The sequence below is a fragment of the Leucoraja erinacea genome, chromosome 19, assembly GCF_028641065.1.
Source record: "Leucoraja erinacea ecotype New England chromosome 19, Leri_hhj_1, whole genome shotgun sequence".
Classification (NCBI taxonomy): Eukaryota; Metazoa; Chordata; class Chondrichthyes; order Rajiformes; family Rajidae; genus Leucoraja; species Leucoraja erinaceus.
In genome coordinates this window covers 35,945,510-35,963,555 of record NC_073395.1, presented here as the reverse complement: position 1 = coordinate 35,963,555, position 18,046 = coordinate 35,945,510, and the positions used below count along the sequence as shown (strand labels likewise).

General features: G+C 41.5%; 1 protein-coding gene across 1 annotated transcript in view; it reads left to right on the top strand.

The window, feature by feature from the left end:
- Window positions 1–18,046, top strand: part of kcnd2 (potassium voltage-gated channel, Shal-related subfamily, member 2) — a 411,877-nt gene that overhangs the window by 375,235 nt on the left and 18,596 nt on the right. Inside the window, exons 4-5 of the mRNA XM_055650846.1 lie at window positions 11,935–12,033; window positions 17,161–17,256. Coding sequence (XP_055506821.1) covers window positions 11,935–12,033; window positions 17,161–17,256 — 195 coding nt within the window. The remainder of the gene's footprint in view (window positions 1–11,934; window positions 12,034–17,160; window positions 17,257–18,046) is intronic.

Below are 18,046 nucleotides of genomic sequence, written 5' to 3'. Positions count from 1 at the left end.
AACTTTTTGTCCAATTAAAACACAACTTTAATCCCTCCTTGCCCTACAGATGATGATCTGAAACTTACGCATTCTGTTTGCTTATTCACCAATTATTCAAAATATTTTATCTGATTTTCCTCAACATTTCCTTGATCACATCCGATCTGAGAAAAAAATTAGTGATGTGTCCAGATATCTGTGATAACTATGTCACTCATCTTTGATATTATCCATTCCACTTTCACTTATTAATATCCTTGCTGAATTAGGTCACCTATAAATTGAAAAAGTGCCCTAACTACCCGTGTTCATGTGGATTCATGCTATACTGTGCTATGTGATGGAGTTCAAAAGGCTATTGCCTTTATTCAGGATTTAGTTTAGTCACCTCAGAATATTGTAAAACAAATTGCCATTTATATTATTCAAATTTCCTTTGTTTAAATTATCCATGAAATTTTGAATGATTGTGCTGCAGTGAAATAGTACTAACACACTTTTTGTTTGCATGGAAATACATGTTAGCGCTGAAAGTTCATATCAGGAGAAGTCATTAGATTCACAAGAAGCTTTTTAAGAGGAAAGTTAAGAGTAAAACAAAATGAATATACCGTGGTCTCCTGTGGCTAGGATGTAGCCATTTCTGCCTCTTGATGGTGACTATTCGAGAAATAGCCAGGGGCTCCCAACAAAAGCTTTTCACTGTACCTTGGTACACATTACAATAAACTAAACAAATGCTGTGTGCATGCCAATAGATAATTGGGAATGCAATTTCTCGATTTATATTGGAGTCATTGTCCTCTAGAGTTGCTGGCCTTTCTTTTTAAAATGGGGGATGTCAGCAATGCATTAAAGGACTAGGTGTTAATCCCCACCTGCCAAAATCTAGATCATGGTGAAGGCATTAAAAACAGTTTTCAAGATTTTTCCTCTTCGAAGTATAGTTCAATACATGTTTTATATGAGATTCAGTCACTCATATCAATGTTGAAGCATTACAGTGTCAGAGATTACACACTTTTCCTTTGTCAGGCTATTACTATGTTGCTCTTTGGAATTGTGTGCTGGATGCTTCTCAAATGAGTTTGGATTACTCCAGTTCCTGCCCAATTCTAGCTGGCACCAGCAGAATTATTGAACACTTTGTAGTATTGCAGCTGTTTATGCAAAATTGTCATTTATTTAATCAGTCCCTAAGAAACTAACCAGAAGCTGGAACATCTGTATTGCGTGTATAAATGCATGTTTATTTGGAAGATGTGCAGGAAGGAACTGCAGAAGCTGATTTACGCCAAAGGTAAACACAAAAAGCTGGAGTAACTCAGCAGGACAGACAGCATCTCTGGATAGAAGGAGTGGGTGACGTTTCGGGTCAAGAGCCTTCTTCAGACTGGGAGTCTCATGGGCCTGTACCACTTAGGTGATTTTTCAGGCAACTGTCAAGTTGTCAAGACAGGAACAGCGACTGTCAGAGTGGAACACACACACACACATCGCTTCCTTCACCAGTCCGTTATGCAGGCGGGGGCAGGGCAAGAGGGGGGAGCGCTGTCTGAGTGAAATTCACATAGTGCAAAGCCAAGGTGATACAGACACACATCGCGATGAACAGGAAGGTTCGTGCTGTAATTAAGATGGCTAACACAGTGTACGATAAGTCCTTTAATAGAGGGGGGGAGCATGGGGAGAGGGGGGAGAAGGAGTGGAGACAACTTTTAAGAAGCCAGAGATACACAGTTGCAAAGCTCGGCGGATATTAACATTACCGGTTGGTTATCCTTGGTTCTGAAAACTACTGCTTACGGTTTTTTTTCCCAATGAACCAATGAAATTCACCGGTCAGCGTTGGCTACAACCAACGAGAACCTACGAGAACCTTCGACCTCCTGGCAACCCGCTAGGACCTCCTGGCGACCCACCTACGGCACGAGATTTCTCGCTACTCTCCATGGCGGCTCCATTCTAATCGCCGCTAATTTTTCAACATGTTGAAAAATTTTTGTGACCATAATGAGGCCGCGACTAGTTCCCAAAACGTGGGAACTCCTCACGACCATGAAGGCAACTCCCGGCAACCACCCGCGAACATGTGGCGACCATGTGGCGACTGCATAGTTTCCTGCAGTCGCAGTCGCCTAAGTGGGACAGGCCCATTAGACTCCCTCTCAGTCCCTGGGACTCCCAGTCTGAAGAAGGGTCTCGACCCGAAACATCACCTATTCCTTTTAATTTGGAAGATTTTTTGTTTATATTGAGCTTAGTGGTGGCATTATTGGAGAAGATGCAAACGAGCAGACCACACTCATGAGGTACAAAAGCAAAATACTGAATATGCTGAAACTTTGTAGCAGAAATACATAGCAGGTTAGGCAGCAGTTGTGGACAGAGAAATAATGTTATAGTTCAGTCACCTAAACTCATACCTGGAAAAGATGTGTGTTTTACATTACAGAGAAGGGGAGAGTAGAGACAGCAAAGTGAATGTCTGACATAGTGGAGCCCAAGAGAATTCAGTTGAAACAATTATCTTGTTGCCATGTAAAAGAGTTTAGTGTAGGCCGTTCCATTGAAAACAATCCAAGTCTGTTTAACCTCTCCCTGTAGCTAATACCCCCTATTCTAGGCATCATTCTGGTAAACCTCCTCTGCACCCTTTCCAAATCCTCCATGTCCTCCATGGGGCCAACTAGCACTGCACACAATATTCCAAATGTGTTCCAACCAAAGTCCTATAAAACTGCATCATGATTTCCTGACCTTTATATTCAATGCCATGACCTATGAAAGCAGGCATCATACCATATGCTTTTTATACTAGTCTATCTACAGTACTTGTGTTGTCACTTTCAAGGACCCCAAGATCCCCCTGTACATCAATGCCGTTAAGGGTCATACCATTCATTGTATATTTTCCCCTTATACTTGACCTCCCAAATTGCAACAACTCACGCTTGCTTGGATTAAACTCCATGTGTCGTTTTTCCACCCATTTCTGTAGTGGATCTATATCTCGCTGTACACCTTGACAGCCTTCCTCACAGTCCACGACCCCGACAATCTTGGTGTCATCTGCAAACGTACTAAGCAACCCGTCCATGTTAATGTCCAAGTCATTTATATATATATCACAGGCAGCAGAGATCCCAGCATAGATCCCTGCAAAACTTCACTGGTCACAGACATCCTGCCTGAATATTGTCCTTTCACTACAACCCTCTGCCTTCTATCAGTAGCCAGTTCTGAATCCATCCAACAAAGTCACTGTTACAATTACAAAATCTAAATCTTCTGGATCAGCCTACCACGGGAGACTTTTTCAAATGCCTTACTAAATCTTTGTCTCCTCCTCAAAAAACTCAATGAAGTTAGTAAGACCAGCCACGTACAAAGCCACACTGACCTTGTCGCCTGTGGCTAGAGAAGATGCAGAAATCTTTGTTAAGGCTCCTGCAATCTCCTCTGTAAATCCCATCAGGTCCTGTGCATTTATCAACCTTGATGCCCCAACACCTCTTGCTCCTAAATCTCAAGATGCCGTTGCATTAGTATTCTCTGCACTGATCTCATTGTCCTCCGTGTCCTTCTCCTTGGTGAAAACTGATATAAAGTACTCATTTAGTACTTTGCCAACATCCCCAGACTCCAATCACAAAGTCCCTTATTGATCCATGAGCAGTCCCAGGTTTCCTGGACCTCTCTGGATCCCCTTGTGAATTCCTGTTTGTATCTTCCCTTGTGTTTCATCCCCTCACAGACACCCTTTTTCCCTTCACTCCTCTTCATTTCTGTAAGTTTATACATTTGTCTTCACACTCTGCTAAAGTTATTGATATGAAACATTAGTTTTGTTTTTCTCCACACAGCTGCTGTCTGACCTGCTGAGTATATCCTGAATTTTCAGTTTTTATTTCAGAATTCAAGCATTGCCAATATTTGAATACATTGTCTGGAGTTCAATGCAAAATAAGCACCTGAGCTGTAAGCTTGACAATGTCTTAGCTCATGACTATATACAGTATATGAGGGGCAAAGTTCTACACAATGTTGTTCTGATTGGCTTTTTTATTGAGGTATCGCTTGATAAGATGTAATATTATTCAACTGACTAACCTTATTTATCTCCTCTGGATCTATGAATACACAATATTTGTTAGACTAAGTCATTCACATAATAAAATGAGATAAATGTAAATCAACTGTCAAAATTATTTAGTCAAAATGTTAGATCATGCGCAGATCTTATGCAACAGAAAAGCAGGTGTTGTAAGCATACCCCAGTGACTAGATTACTAAAAAGCATGCACACAGACATAATTTAATTTTAAATATAAAAAGCCTTCTTTCTTAAAACTGTTCACAAAGCAAATGGGATTCAATTTTAAAATACGCTTAGAGGCTTTTCTCATCTATGTCGTAAATATCCTTCACCATACCAAGCTCTTTGTAAACCTGAGATTCCTACTTAAGATTTGGATTGGCTCTGGAAATACAGCTTTTGGTTTCTACTCTGCAAAGGTTTGGTACCAGAAAAAGATGGACCTGTGTAAGAGTTCAAAAGTAGGATTTAACACAGGATGTCTGCTAACTTCCAGAGAAGCTTCCAAACTGAAAGATTGGGAATATTGCGACACTCACTATTACGGTGAATGGTTTAGATGCATAGCTTTGATGCATTTAGGAAGAAACTAGTTAAGTACATGTTAAGTAGTGAGGACGAAAGCGGTTCCACGTGATAAAAGTAAGTTGGTCGGAAGCAGCCGAGGCATTGATCTGTGGTGACTGCTGCCTGATTTTAAATGAGCAAAACAACTGTAAAAAGCACATGTTTTAAATGTTCCCTGGTTGTGATCTTGTATACCTTTTAGTTGATTATTTGTGCAGTGAAAATAACATAAGGTTGGTATTGAAATTCAATAGCAATGATTGAGATACAGTGTGGTAACAGGTCCTTTGGCCCACTGAGCCCACGCCGACCATTGATCACCCCGTACACTAGCACTATCCTACACCCTAGGGACAATTTACAGAAGTCAATTAACCTACAAAGCTGTACGTCTTTGGAGTGTGGGAGGAAACTGGAGAACCTGGAGAAAACCCACGTGGTCACTGCATCACACAAACTCCGTAAAGACAGCACCTGTAGTCTGAATGAAATCTGGGTCTCTGCTGCTGTAAGACCGCAACTCTAGCACTCCGCCAGTGTGCTGCCCGGTACACTCTACTAAAAGTTATAGATGACAATAGGCCCTTCAGTCCAACTCCTCCATGCCAACCAAGATGTTCCTAGTTCCATATTCCTGCATTTGGTCCAGGACCTTAAAAACCTTTCCTATCCACGTATCTGTCCAAGTGTGTTATAAATGTTGTTATAGTACCTTCAGCATCTACCTCCTCTGGCAGCTCGTTCCATATGTCCACCACTCTCCGAATGAAAAAGTGGACCCTCAGGTTCCTATTTATTCTTTTCCTTCTCATCTTAAACCACCTACTGTGGCCCCTGGTCCTTGATTCCCCTACCCTGGGAGAAAGACTCTGTGCATTCACCCTTCTATTACCCTCATGATTTTTATACACATCTATAAAATCACCCTTATGCCTCCTGCTAGGCAAGGAATAAAGTCCTAGCCTGCCCAACCTCCTCCCATCGCTCAGGCCCACGAGTCCTGGCAACATCTCGTAGATCTTCTCTGCACTCTTTCCACATTAACAACACCCTTCCTATAACATTGTGAGCAAAACTGAATACAATAGTAGGTAAGGCCTAACCAATGTCTTGTGCAAAGCATTCTTTTCCACTCTATCTACCTGTGGGTCCACTTTCTAGGCAACAATGCATTTGCACTCCTAGATCCCTCTGGCCTTCAACGTGATCCAGGGCCCTTCCACTCACTGTGAAGGTCCTGCCCTGATTTGACTTCCAAAATGGAACAGTTCGCACTTATAATGCAGTAAACGGCGTTAGCTATTCCTCAGCCAACTTGCCCAGCTGATTGAGATGCTGCTGTAATTTTTGATAAGCATCTTCACTGTCTACGAAACCACCTACTTTAGCGTAATCTGCAAACTTACTAATTGTGCCTCGTCCAAATCGTTAACGTAAACAGCAAAGAGCCCAGCACCGATCCTTAAGGCACACCACTAGTCACAAGTCTCCCCTCCAAAAACAATCTTCCACCACCAACCTCGGCTTCTTTCCAAGAGGCCAAATCTCCATCCAGTCGGCTAGTTCCCCCTGGATCCCATGCAGTCTAACTTTCCAAAGCAATCTACATGCAGAAGCTTACCAAAGACCTCGCGGAAGTCCATATAGACGTCTACAGCCTTGCCCTTGTAAACCTTCTTCAAAAAACCCAATCAAATTTGTAAGAAACAATCTGCCACGTACAAACCAGTATCTGCAGTTCCTTCCTTCACATTTCATCTGCTGCACTGTGAAATTCCCTCGAGGTATGCCTACTTTAAAAAAAAGTTCTCATCCTCTCTCCAAAGCTCCCCTGGCACTCAGTCTGAAGAAGGGTCCCGACTCGCAACGTCACCCATTCCTTCTCTCCAGAGATGCTGCCTGACCTGCTGAATTGTTCCAGCATTTTTTGTCTGTATTCTATGCAAAGCCATTTTGACTATCCCTCATTAGCCCCTCTGCATCCAAATGGAAATATGTCTTATTCCCCAGAATCCATTCCGGTAACTCACCTACCACTCAAGTTAGGCTCACCGCTCCACAGTTCTTTTAGTCTAGAGATTTTTCCTTGCAGCCTTTCTCAGAGGCTCAACATTAGACATTGTCCAGTCATACGTCACCTCACCTGTGTCTAAGAATGATTCATATACCTTGACACAATATAACACAATGGTCTAAGTAAGGCCTCACCTCTGTCTTGTACAAAATCTTCTTTTCCACCCTATCTATGTGTGATGCCACTGTGGGGCAACTATGCACTTGCACTCCTAGATCCCTCTGCTCTACAACACGACGCAGGGCACCACCACTCACTGTGAAGGTCCTGCCCTGATATGACTTGCCAAAATAGAATACCTCTCACGTATTTGCAGTAAACACCATTAGCTATTCCTCGACCAACTTACCCAGCTGATCGAGATCCTGCTGTAATTTATGAAAACCATCTTCGCTTTCTACGATACCACCTACTTTAGCGTCATCTGCAAATTAATTTTGCGTCTATCTTCTATGTGCAAAACCATGTTGACTATCCCTAATCAGCCTCTGTACATCCAAATGGAAATATATCTTATTCCTCAGAATCCACTCTAGTAACTCACCTACCACTCACGTTAGGCTCACCGCTCCACAGTTCATTTAGTCTAGAGGCTTTTCCTTGCAGCCTTTCTCAAATAGAGGCTCAACATTTGCCATTGTTTAGTCATATGGCACCTCAGCTGTGTCTAGCAATGATTCATATATCCCAACTAGGACTCCTGCAATTTCTTCTCGACCTTCCCACAGTGTCCTCGGATATTTCTGATCAGATACCAGAGATTTATCTACCTTCATCTGCTTTTGGACGTACAGTGCCTCCTCGACTGTAATACCGCTTGTCCTCAGGATATCTCCATTAACTGTTTCAAGTTCCCTAGACTCCTTGTCTTTGTCCATGGTAAAAACAGAGGCCAAAGACTCATTGAGTACCTAGCCCATCTCCTTCGCCACGCTTAGTTGACCACTTTTGAGGGGCCCTATTCTCTTTCTAGTTACCCTTTTTCCTTTCTTATAAACTATCTTTGTATTTTCCTTAATTTAATCACCCAGAGCTATCTCCTGCCCTCTCTTTTGCTCTCTGATTTTTTTAAATAAGTATACTCCTCAGTCCCCTAAACTCTTCCAGGGATACACTTGATCCTACCTGCCCATAGATGGCCCAGACCTCCTTACTTTTACTGACTGGAGCCTCCATTGTCCTCGTTAGCCAGGCTTACTTACTCCCAGGTACCTTGCCCTTCATACTAACTGGAACATGCCTGCCTTGAACCTTCGCCATCACTCGTTTAAGACATCCCATTTTCCGCACACCCCCTTTGCCCGCAAATAACCTACTACAATTAACTTTAGCAAGTTCCTGTCTAATTCCATCAAAGTTTGCCTTTCTCCAATTCAGAAGTTTAACTTGTGTGCTTGCCTTCTCATTATGCATAACTCTTTTAAAGCTAATAAAACTCTCGTCACTAGCCCTCAAGAGGCTTGGCCATCAACACTTTAGTCACTTACCATTCCCAATTTTGTAAGAGTAGGTGGCATTCTGCCCTCTCTCTTGTAGGGCCATCTGCATATTGCCTAAGTACAGCTTTTGATCATTTCCTTGGTATTATGGCAACCCCATTCTACATTGGGAAAGTTAAAAATCCTCTACCATGACAGCCCTATTGGTCTTGCAGGTAGCTCTGCTAAGGACCGTAACTTTCCAGACAGATTTGTTTCAACATGGCAGTGGTGTGCTCTATCAAATTTCATGTGACAGCTTGGCTTTCGTTGCTGTGTACATGAATGAATTTTACATTCATGTCCTAAACAATATCATCAAAGGTCCATTGACCACTCCATGTTTGCTTGAGGCTCCAATAGAGATGGTGCAATGGCATTCCCACAGCACAAAGCATAGTTAACAGCTGCCAGAAAACCAGATGTTGCCCTTCATGATCTGCTGCCTGTGGTCACACACCAGCTGGACTTTGAGCAAGTTTAATCCCTTATGGTTCCAGTATAACGCAAATGTAATACGCAGTGCCTTTAAAGTCTGGTGAATGTATTAATAGTCCCCTGCATTGTGAAAAACAACCAATCCTAAGAGAGCAAAATCTGTTTTCTGCACATTTCTATCTGACACCAGCAGATGGGAGAGTTAATGTTTCTTGAGTAGAAAGATGCGGCTTGTCAATAATGGCTGGATGTCCCAAATATCTCAAATACTGCCAGGAAGAAACCAGATGCATAAACGTCAGTGTCATTCTCTAGTTGCTCATCTTCAACAGTTGCAGCCCCTACAGCTAAATTGTAACTGTGACAAGTGGCATTTATCGCTGAGCATCCTATTATTGAAGAACATATAACTGACATATTATTCCTCACTGAATTCCTCCTTGAATACAATGGGCAGCACCGTGGCACAGCGGTAGAGCTGCTGCGTCCTTACAGCACAAGAGACCCGAGGTTTGACCCCGACTACAGGTGCTGTCTGTACGGAGTTTGCATGTTCTCCCTGTGACCACGCAGGCTTTCTGCGGGTACTCCAGTTTCTTCCCACATTCCAAAGACGTGCAAGTTTGTAGGTTAATTGACTTTTGTAAATTGTCCCTAGTGTGTAGGATGGAACTAGTGCATGGCTGATCTACGGCTGATCTACGGTGTAGACTCAATGTGCCGAAGGGCCTCTTTCCACACGATATTACTAAACTAAACACCCTGAGTGATTGCAACCTTCCCCTAAGGGTCCTTCACACATTTGTCTTCATTCCTTTTCTGGTATTTATCTTACCCTGTGTGTAAACTATTCATTATCCCATTCAAGCTCCATTACAAAGGGAATACCTACTAATACTCTCCTGTCAAGGAGAAACGGGTTTGTACAGATTCTTTGAAATTAGGAACAAAAATCTTGCAGCTCATATGCATCTACCCAGGCTGGTGTTTAGTAATTTTGTAATTTCATCATGATCTGTTCACAGGGCAAACTTCCAAATGGAAATTACCATTTACCACTTCCCAATATGGAATCTAATGTAAAGAAAGACACAAAGTAACTCAGTAGGTCAGGCAGCATCTCTGGAGAACATGGATCCATAATTTTCCAGCTCCCCCCAGCAATTAGCCTGAAGAAGGGTCACCCAAAATGTCACCTATCCATGTTCTCCAGACATGGGCGGAAATCCCGGGATGGGGGGGGGGGGGGGGGGGGGGGGGGAACAGGGAACACACGCCCCTCCCATGTTTTGAGGGGTGGGGTCAATCCCCCCCCATGTTTTGTAATCCGGATTCCGGATTTAGAAATTTGGTGAAAAAAATCTAGTAAAATCTCTGCTTTCCACAAGGCAGTGGGGGTGTCACTGTTAAGCGCTTGTTAAATGTCTCTATTAACATCGTATTAACACGATGTGTCACCAATTGTGTTTTGACCTTCAAGTATTACTGAAGGTATTCACGGAGAATTACTTAAAGCTGTCTGATGACGGTACAATTACTATTTGAACTAATTGGATGTATTGGTGGATGGGAATGCTTTAAGCGGGTATTGGATTTAAAAGGGTCAGGTCATTAAGGACTCCGGTCGAACGGGTTTCCTGGCTGGCTTGCAGGCAAGTCCCTCATTTAGGTCACTCACATTATTTCATTTTTTTTCCCATCTCTCTCTTTCTCTCCCCCTCCAAGGTTGGTTCTTCTGTTTGCCTTTATTTGCTTCAGTTTTATTTGTTTAAATGTTAGTTAACACATTGTAGCTTTTGAAAGATTCAAGCAGGTATCACCAAGAAATCGCGCCCCCAAATTGTGACCCCCCCCCCCCCACCGTGTTTTGATAACGATTGTCTCCAGAGATGCTGCCTGATCTGCTGAGTTACTCCAGCATTTCTTTGGTAAGCGTTCCTTGTTGCAACATTTGGAATCTAATGCAACATTAGATTCTAATTGCAACATTAGAATCTAATTGGTTCTAAAATGCACAAGCAGGAGAAGGCCATTCATCCCCTTGTGTCTGCTCCACCATTCAATAAGACTTGGCCAACCTTTTGTCTCAGGAGTACTTTTCTGCACCATCCATATCTCAAGGGAGATTCCCTTAATACCAATCTGGAATACTCTTATCTTAGATTCACATACTTAATGACTGAGTCTCCGGACCCCTATCAGTAGTGAATTCCAAACACAGAGTGAAGACATTTCTCATCTCGGTCCTGAGTGGCCAACCGCTTATTTTGAAGCTATGACTCCTGGCTCCAGAGACTCCAATCAGAAGAAACATCCTTCCTGAACATACCACATCATGCCTCATACAGTATATATCATTTGGTTAAAATGAGCGAAGCATGTACAGAAGCAGATATCAACGTTTATTCTATGTCACAGGACCCCAATTTACACCATTACAACAGCCCATTGCCTGAAATACAGATTTATTTAAAGATGGTGATAACCATTAAGGTCATGCAAATCACACAGGCAATATCTTCCTTCTATCTCTGGCATATTACATTCCATACTCTTGGCCTTAAGGCAAAACACAACCAGAGAACAGTGCTGAACTACTATCTACCTCTTGGTGGCCTTCGGACTATCCTTGATCAGACTTTACTGGCTTTACCTTGCACGAAACGTAGCCCCCTTATCATGCGCTGTAAATGGCTCGCTTGTAATCATGTATTGTCTTTCTGCTAACTAGACAGCACGCAACAAAAGCTTTTCACTGTACCTCGGTACACGTGACAGTAAACTAAACTGTAAACTGTATAAACTAAACTATTAACAATCTGTATGTAAAGGTTAAAAGCATTCTACACATCAAAACTGAATATTTGTTGTGAGCATGTGGTGTGCAATAACTATATGTTTATTTTCTATATACCTAGTAATTTGGTAAATGTTTGAGGATTGAGATGATAATTAATTGTGTGTAGAAGGTGGGGATTTGTTGACAGATCAATTTAAAATAGATGTTTCAAATATAGAAAAAGCCAGTATTTTGCAAGTAAATAAGTAAAAGTTAGCCAACAGGAAAACATTAGCTGTCTACTTTATAAACAATATAGTTTAAAAAGAATACAGCATAGTGCACTCCAATTTACACCACCTTATTTCCACATGAAAAATTGTGCATATTATCCAACCAAAAATGTCATTAAGCGTTAAGGTTTTTGATGTGTGCTCTAATGTCACTGCAGAATATAATGAGAATAGAAGACACAGGGATAAATTATTAATTTGTTTGTATGTTCTTGTTTGTACAGAAATCCAGACTTGCAAGAATCCGTGCAGCAAAGAGTTGGAGTGCAAATGCTTATATGCAGAGCAAGCACAACGGCTTGCTAAGTGAATCACTCGAGCAGGTAATGGACTGCTGAAGGCTCAGTGGTGACTTTATTGTTCCTTTTCCGCAGTAACTGGAACGGAGCCAAAAGAAAATGAGCTACTTCTACCAACCTTGCATACGGTTGCTTACATTTTGATGTATGCCAGTTAAATGTTTCTTCAATGACTGCCCTCATTGAAATCGAAATCCAAGCAATGAATATTTTGTATATGCGTAGGAAGGAACTGCAGATGTTGGTTACACCGAATATCAACACAAAATGCTGGAGTAACTCAGCGGGACAGGCAGCATCTTTGGAGAGAAGGAATGGGCGACGTTTTGGCTTGAGACCCTTCTTCAGACTCTACTTGACCTGAAATGTCACCCATTCCTTCTCTCCAGCGATGCTGTCTGTCCCGCTGAGTTACTCCATAAATAATCTGCTTGTGTACATTTCCCATTTGCTAAAAGAATGAAGCAATTCTTATCTTTGAATGTTGCCTCTTTTCGTTCATGGGACATTTGAGCTGACAGTATGTAATGATAGATGGAACCAACCAGAGGGTTATGAAGGAAGAAGCAATTGAGCAATATGAAGATACACTGATTAAGCACACAATAACAACTCTTCCTGCTGCAGCCGATGTGTTTCAAATCTTCAATAGGGATTTTTTTTTAATGTTTGCAAATACACAGGGCTAGATGTTAAAAGTCCAAAGTGCCAAATATCAATTTACTCCCGATGGTGATGGGAGCCTTCTGCACTCACGTATGCTCCTCCGATGTTGAGAAAGGCTAGGCAGCCACGTCGTTGGGGTTATCAAGTGGGCACCTACTTTCATCAATGTTTCGCTGATTGAACCCACAACGTCTCCAATAGGCTCAGCGGTGCATTCTGGCATCCCAGAACTGCATGGAATAGACCTAAAGATCTTGCAAGCACATTCATAGTCCACAGAAACAGGCCCTTCAGCCCACCATATCCATACCAACCATCATTCAACCATTTATACTAATCCTCCATTAATACAACATTCCTATCAATATCCCCAGCTTCTATCACTCTTCTACACAGTAGGGTCAATTTCCAGTGGCCAGTTAACCAACCGATCTACATGTCTTTGGGATGAGGGAGGCAACTGGATCATTTGGAAGAAATTCACGAGGTCACAGGCTGAACATGCAAATTCCTCACAAACAGCGTCCGTGACCCAGGATTGAACCTTTGACTCCGTTGCTGTGAGCCAGCAGTTCTCCCAGCAGCGTTACCCTACCACTCAGCCAGGGTGACCAGAAAAATCAGATATACACAAATACTACAAAAAATTATTGCATGTCAAAGCAAGGTCTATTCAACAACAAAATCGATGAACCCCATTGATATGGTATTAAAATAGACCATTCTGATTAAATAAAGCATGCAGGACATTCAAAAGAGCAAGAGTAATTTTCTTCAGTTTGTGCCTACTTGAAGACCACATTATATAAATAAGTTCATAAGGTCATGTGATGGAGCAGAATTAGGCCATTCGGCCCATCAGGTCTACTCCAACATTCAATCATGACTGATCTATCTTTCCCTTGTAACCCGATTCTCCTGCCTTCTCCCCATAACCCCGACACCTGTATTAATCAAGAATCTATCTCTGCCTTAAAAATATCCATTGACTTTGCCTCCACAGCCTTTTGTGGCAAATAATTCCACAAATTCACCACTCTCTGACCAAAGAAATTCCTCCTCATCTCCTACCTAAAGGAATTTTCTTTAATTCTTAGACTCTCCCTCTAGTGGAATCATCTTCTCCACATCCACTCTATCCAAGCCTTTCGTTACTCGGTACGTTTCACTGAGGTCCCCCCTCATTCTTCTAAACTCCAGCGAATACAGGCCGAGTGCCGTCAAGTGTTCACTCATTCCTGGGGTCATTCTTGTAAACCTCCTCTGGACCCTCTCCAGAGCCAGCATATCCTTCCTCAGATATTGTGCCCAAAATTGCACACAATATTCCAAATGTGGCCTGACCATTGTCTTATTGAGCCTTAGCATTACATCCCTGTTTTTGTATTCTAGCCCTCTTGAAGTAAATGTTAGCTAGCATTATATGAGCCCAGGCAGGTGAGCAGCATAGCGTCATCACCTGACTCTATCTGTGAGCCATCCAGGAGATTAGTTGGTCATTATTGTGCAGCTCCTTTCTCAACTCCACAACGCCCACAGGATGAGCAGCCACACATATGACAGAGGAAACCAGATTTCCACTGAAGTTAAAGAAGTGGAGTATACAGTATATGGATTTATTTTTTGAAGAGGAATAAAACAGCATGGCAAAATATTAAAGTCTTACAATCAAAATTTAGACCCTATTCCCGACCATTTCGGTTTACATATTCAATTGGGCCATAGAGGAATCTGCTGCAAAACACAGATGGATCATGTGTCACCTCCAGAAAGCATGATCTGTTATCATCAAGGGCAAGAATTTATAGTGGGTCCAGAGGACTTTTGTACCCTTCGTAACTGGGTGCAACTGCCTACTGAATGCACTGCAATTTTACATTGAAAAGTAACATTGCAAAAGTATTCAGATTTAATAATATTAGCAATAGCTATTTTCTTCTTCACAATTGTGGTACTCCCAAAATGTCCGTTCTCCAAATGTGTAAAATCATCCCCAACACTCCTGATCACTGTAGTTCAGCAATTCTTTGTTCTAGATGGGGTTTATTTTGCATTATATTTTCATGGTCAAAGTGCTGTCAAAGCACCAACACTATCAACAGACTTTCCTCTCCTTACAGAGGCTCTCCAATCCCACTGCTGGACACGATCCAGTGTCCACTACACAGCAACATTGCCCATGCCACATCACCCACCACCATACAGAACACAGAATAATTACTTCAAGGGTTCAGGCACTGACTACAACAGAAAATAGTACATTAAAATAAGCAAAGTTTACAAAAGAGGAATGAAGCTGCAGCAGAGGGAGAAAATGTTATGTCTGGTCGAGTAAGAAGGATTACGGCAGAGAATAGAAACATAGAAAATAGGTGCAGGAGTAGGCCATTCGGCCCTTCGAGCCTGCACTGCCATTCAATATGATCATGGCTGATCATCCAACTCAGTGTCCCTTACCTGCCTTCTCTCCACACCCCCTGATCCCCTTAGCCACAAGGGCCACATCTAACTCCCTCTTAAATATAGCCAATGAACTGGCCTCAACTACCATCTGTGGCAGAGAATTCCAGAGATTCACCACTCTCTGTGTGAAAAATGTTTTTCTCATCTCGGTCCTAAAAGACTTCCCCCTTATCCTTAAACTGTGACCCCTTGTTCTAGACTTCCCCAACATCGGGAACAATCTTCCTGCATCTAGCCTGTCCAACCCCTTAAGAATTTTGTACGTTTCTATAAGATCCCCCCTCAATCTTCTAAATTCTAGCGAGTACAAGTCTATCCAGTCTTTTACAGGAAGGATAAAAGCAGCAGCTTTTACAGGAAGGATACAGGAAGGATAAGAGCACTGAAAATAGAGAGGGAATATTGGATTGGCGTTTAACAATTAATTATCCAGTTAAATTAATTTGAAAGAATTAAATCCGCATTGAAATGGTCATGGATATTGTTATCAGGAGGCTAGGTACTTGAATCAATAGTCTTTCCTTTTGAAATATTTATGACCATTGAAGTTTTGTTTCAGTTTACAAGCTACCTCTGACATCCAACCAACAATCAGGTCCCCATCTGCTGTTCATACCAATTGTTGTTGTTTCTTTTAAACTTTTCTGTCAATTAGAATATTATTGGGCCTTTGGGCCTTTACCAGATTTTACCGTTCACTTTGCTTTGGTCCTCCTCTGTTTCTTCCTGCTCAGTCGATACTTTAGTTTTAGTTTAGAGATACCGCATGGAAACAGGCACTTCTACGGCCCACCGAGTCCACGCCGACCATCGATCATCCATTCACACCAGTTCTATGTTAACTCATCCTCTCCTTACACACTAGGGATATTTTACAGAGGCCAATTAACCTATGATCCTGCATGTCTTTTGGATGTTGGAGGAAACCGGAGTACCTGGAGGAAACAGGGAGAATGTGCTAACTCCACACAGACAGCACCTGAGATCACCATTGAACCCGGGTCTGCGGCGCTGTGAGGCAGCTCTCCTAGCTACGCCACCGTGCTATCCCAAAAACCCATGACCTCATCTTTGTTGCAAAGTATAATTTGCTTCCACAGAACCTCTGTCCAAACAGCTGCAGGGATGATATTTAATAATTCAGGTGCTGTTTGGCTGGAGTTTGCACGTTCCCTCTGTGACTGCATGGATTTTCCCCTGGTGTTTCACTGTCCTCCACCATTTAAAACAGAATATGTTGGTGAGATAATTGGCTGCTCCAAACTGCCATCAGTGTAGATGGATAGCAGGAAAATTGGGAAGATTTGGTCAAAATCTGAAAATAGATCAGTTGCAAGGAAATAAGTGCGGGAATGGTCCACTTCATTCTTGTAAGAAACAATGTCAATATTCTAGACTCTGCTCCATCTTATTGACATTCTGCTAATTTGTTTTCAGTTGATCTCCAAAGATTGTATTGTGATGCAAAGTTAATGTCATGCAAATTTACGAGTTTCCATTGGTTTCGGTCTTCAAGTTATTTCCATAGGTACTTCGCCACTAACCATTGCAATAAAAAGCCTCCCATATATGCAAAGATATTCATAATTCATGTTGGTGCATAATCTGGATGCCTTTAGAATTGCCTTCTGCAACATACCACACAAGTTATTTCTCTTTCCAGAGTTGACGTTTCAGATTTTCCAGAAGGACACAATGTTCTCGGCTGAAATAATTTAAAATTTCAAAAACTGCAAAGTCCTCTGCAGTTTGTGAATATGATTTATTGACATTGGAATGTCAAACAAATAATGTCCCATATCTCTCATTACCACACAAATTTCAATGGTCAGGCTGAAAGAGAGAAAAATTGTAATATAAGGGTCTAGACTAAATTCCTGCTCTCTCCCAGATGGATATTCAACCCTTTCCAACTTTGGTATTCAAATAATTTTACTGATTTGGGGTAATTAACACATTCCATTTATGTTCAGCTGGAGTTTGGAATCTTTTCATTGACCACTGCTGGATTTTTGTTTTCAGATGTCTAATGATGAAGAACAAGCCCTAGTTAGCAAGTCAGGATCTTCATTTCAGAGGCAACATCATCACCTGTTACACTGTCTGGAGAAAACCACGGTAAGGAACAGCACCTGAGTCTTCACCGGCTTCACCGTTTGCATTATTGTTTGAGAGGTGGTTGTTATACAGAGATGTGTGATCGCAATAGATCATGTTGTCCATTCACTGAAAATAGATCTGGCCATGAAACTCCGTCCCACGGCGCCAAAGGAAATATTTATTGAGGGAATAAGAAAAATGTAAAATTCCATGGGATAGCAAATGGGGTTTAATTATATATGAAATAATGTGAAAAAAGTATGTCTTCCAATGTAAACGTAAAAGATTAAAATAATTTAATTGTAGTGTAATTTAAAATTCACCTGGTTAAAAAAATTAAAAAGACACTTTGGATAAAACTAATTTCAATTTGACAGAAAATATTTGTGCACTTTAGAGCTAAAACTTTGGATTCATTAAATTACGATTTATAAACCGGAAATATAGTACATAAATAATATATTCTGCATTAGTCCCAAGAATCTGCCATTTATAGTCCCATAGAAAGGCCATTTCACTGAATATTATAAATTGTAAGATATTTCCAATTGATTTTCATTTTTTCCCAGGGATCAGTGAGGCACAGGGATTAAGTAGTTCCTCACAAGGATGGAATAAAACAACTGTTTTATTGAGTTATTCCTAATTTCAGCCAGCGAGATAGATTCTGGAAACTAATATCACAGCCGTATTGCAAATGGACTGATAGCAGGTCAAATGCACTTCTGTTAATGAATCGTACAAACAACACAGACCTCAAGGATGATTAAAAGGAATGATGAATTTGGAACAAGAAAATTGAAATCCG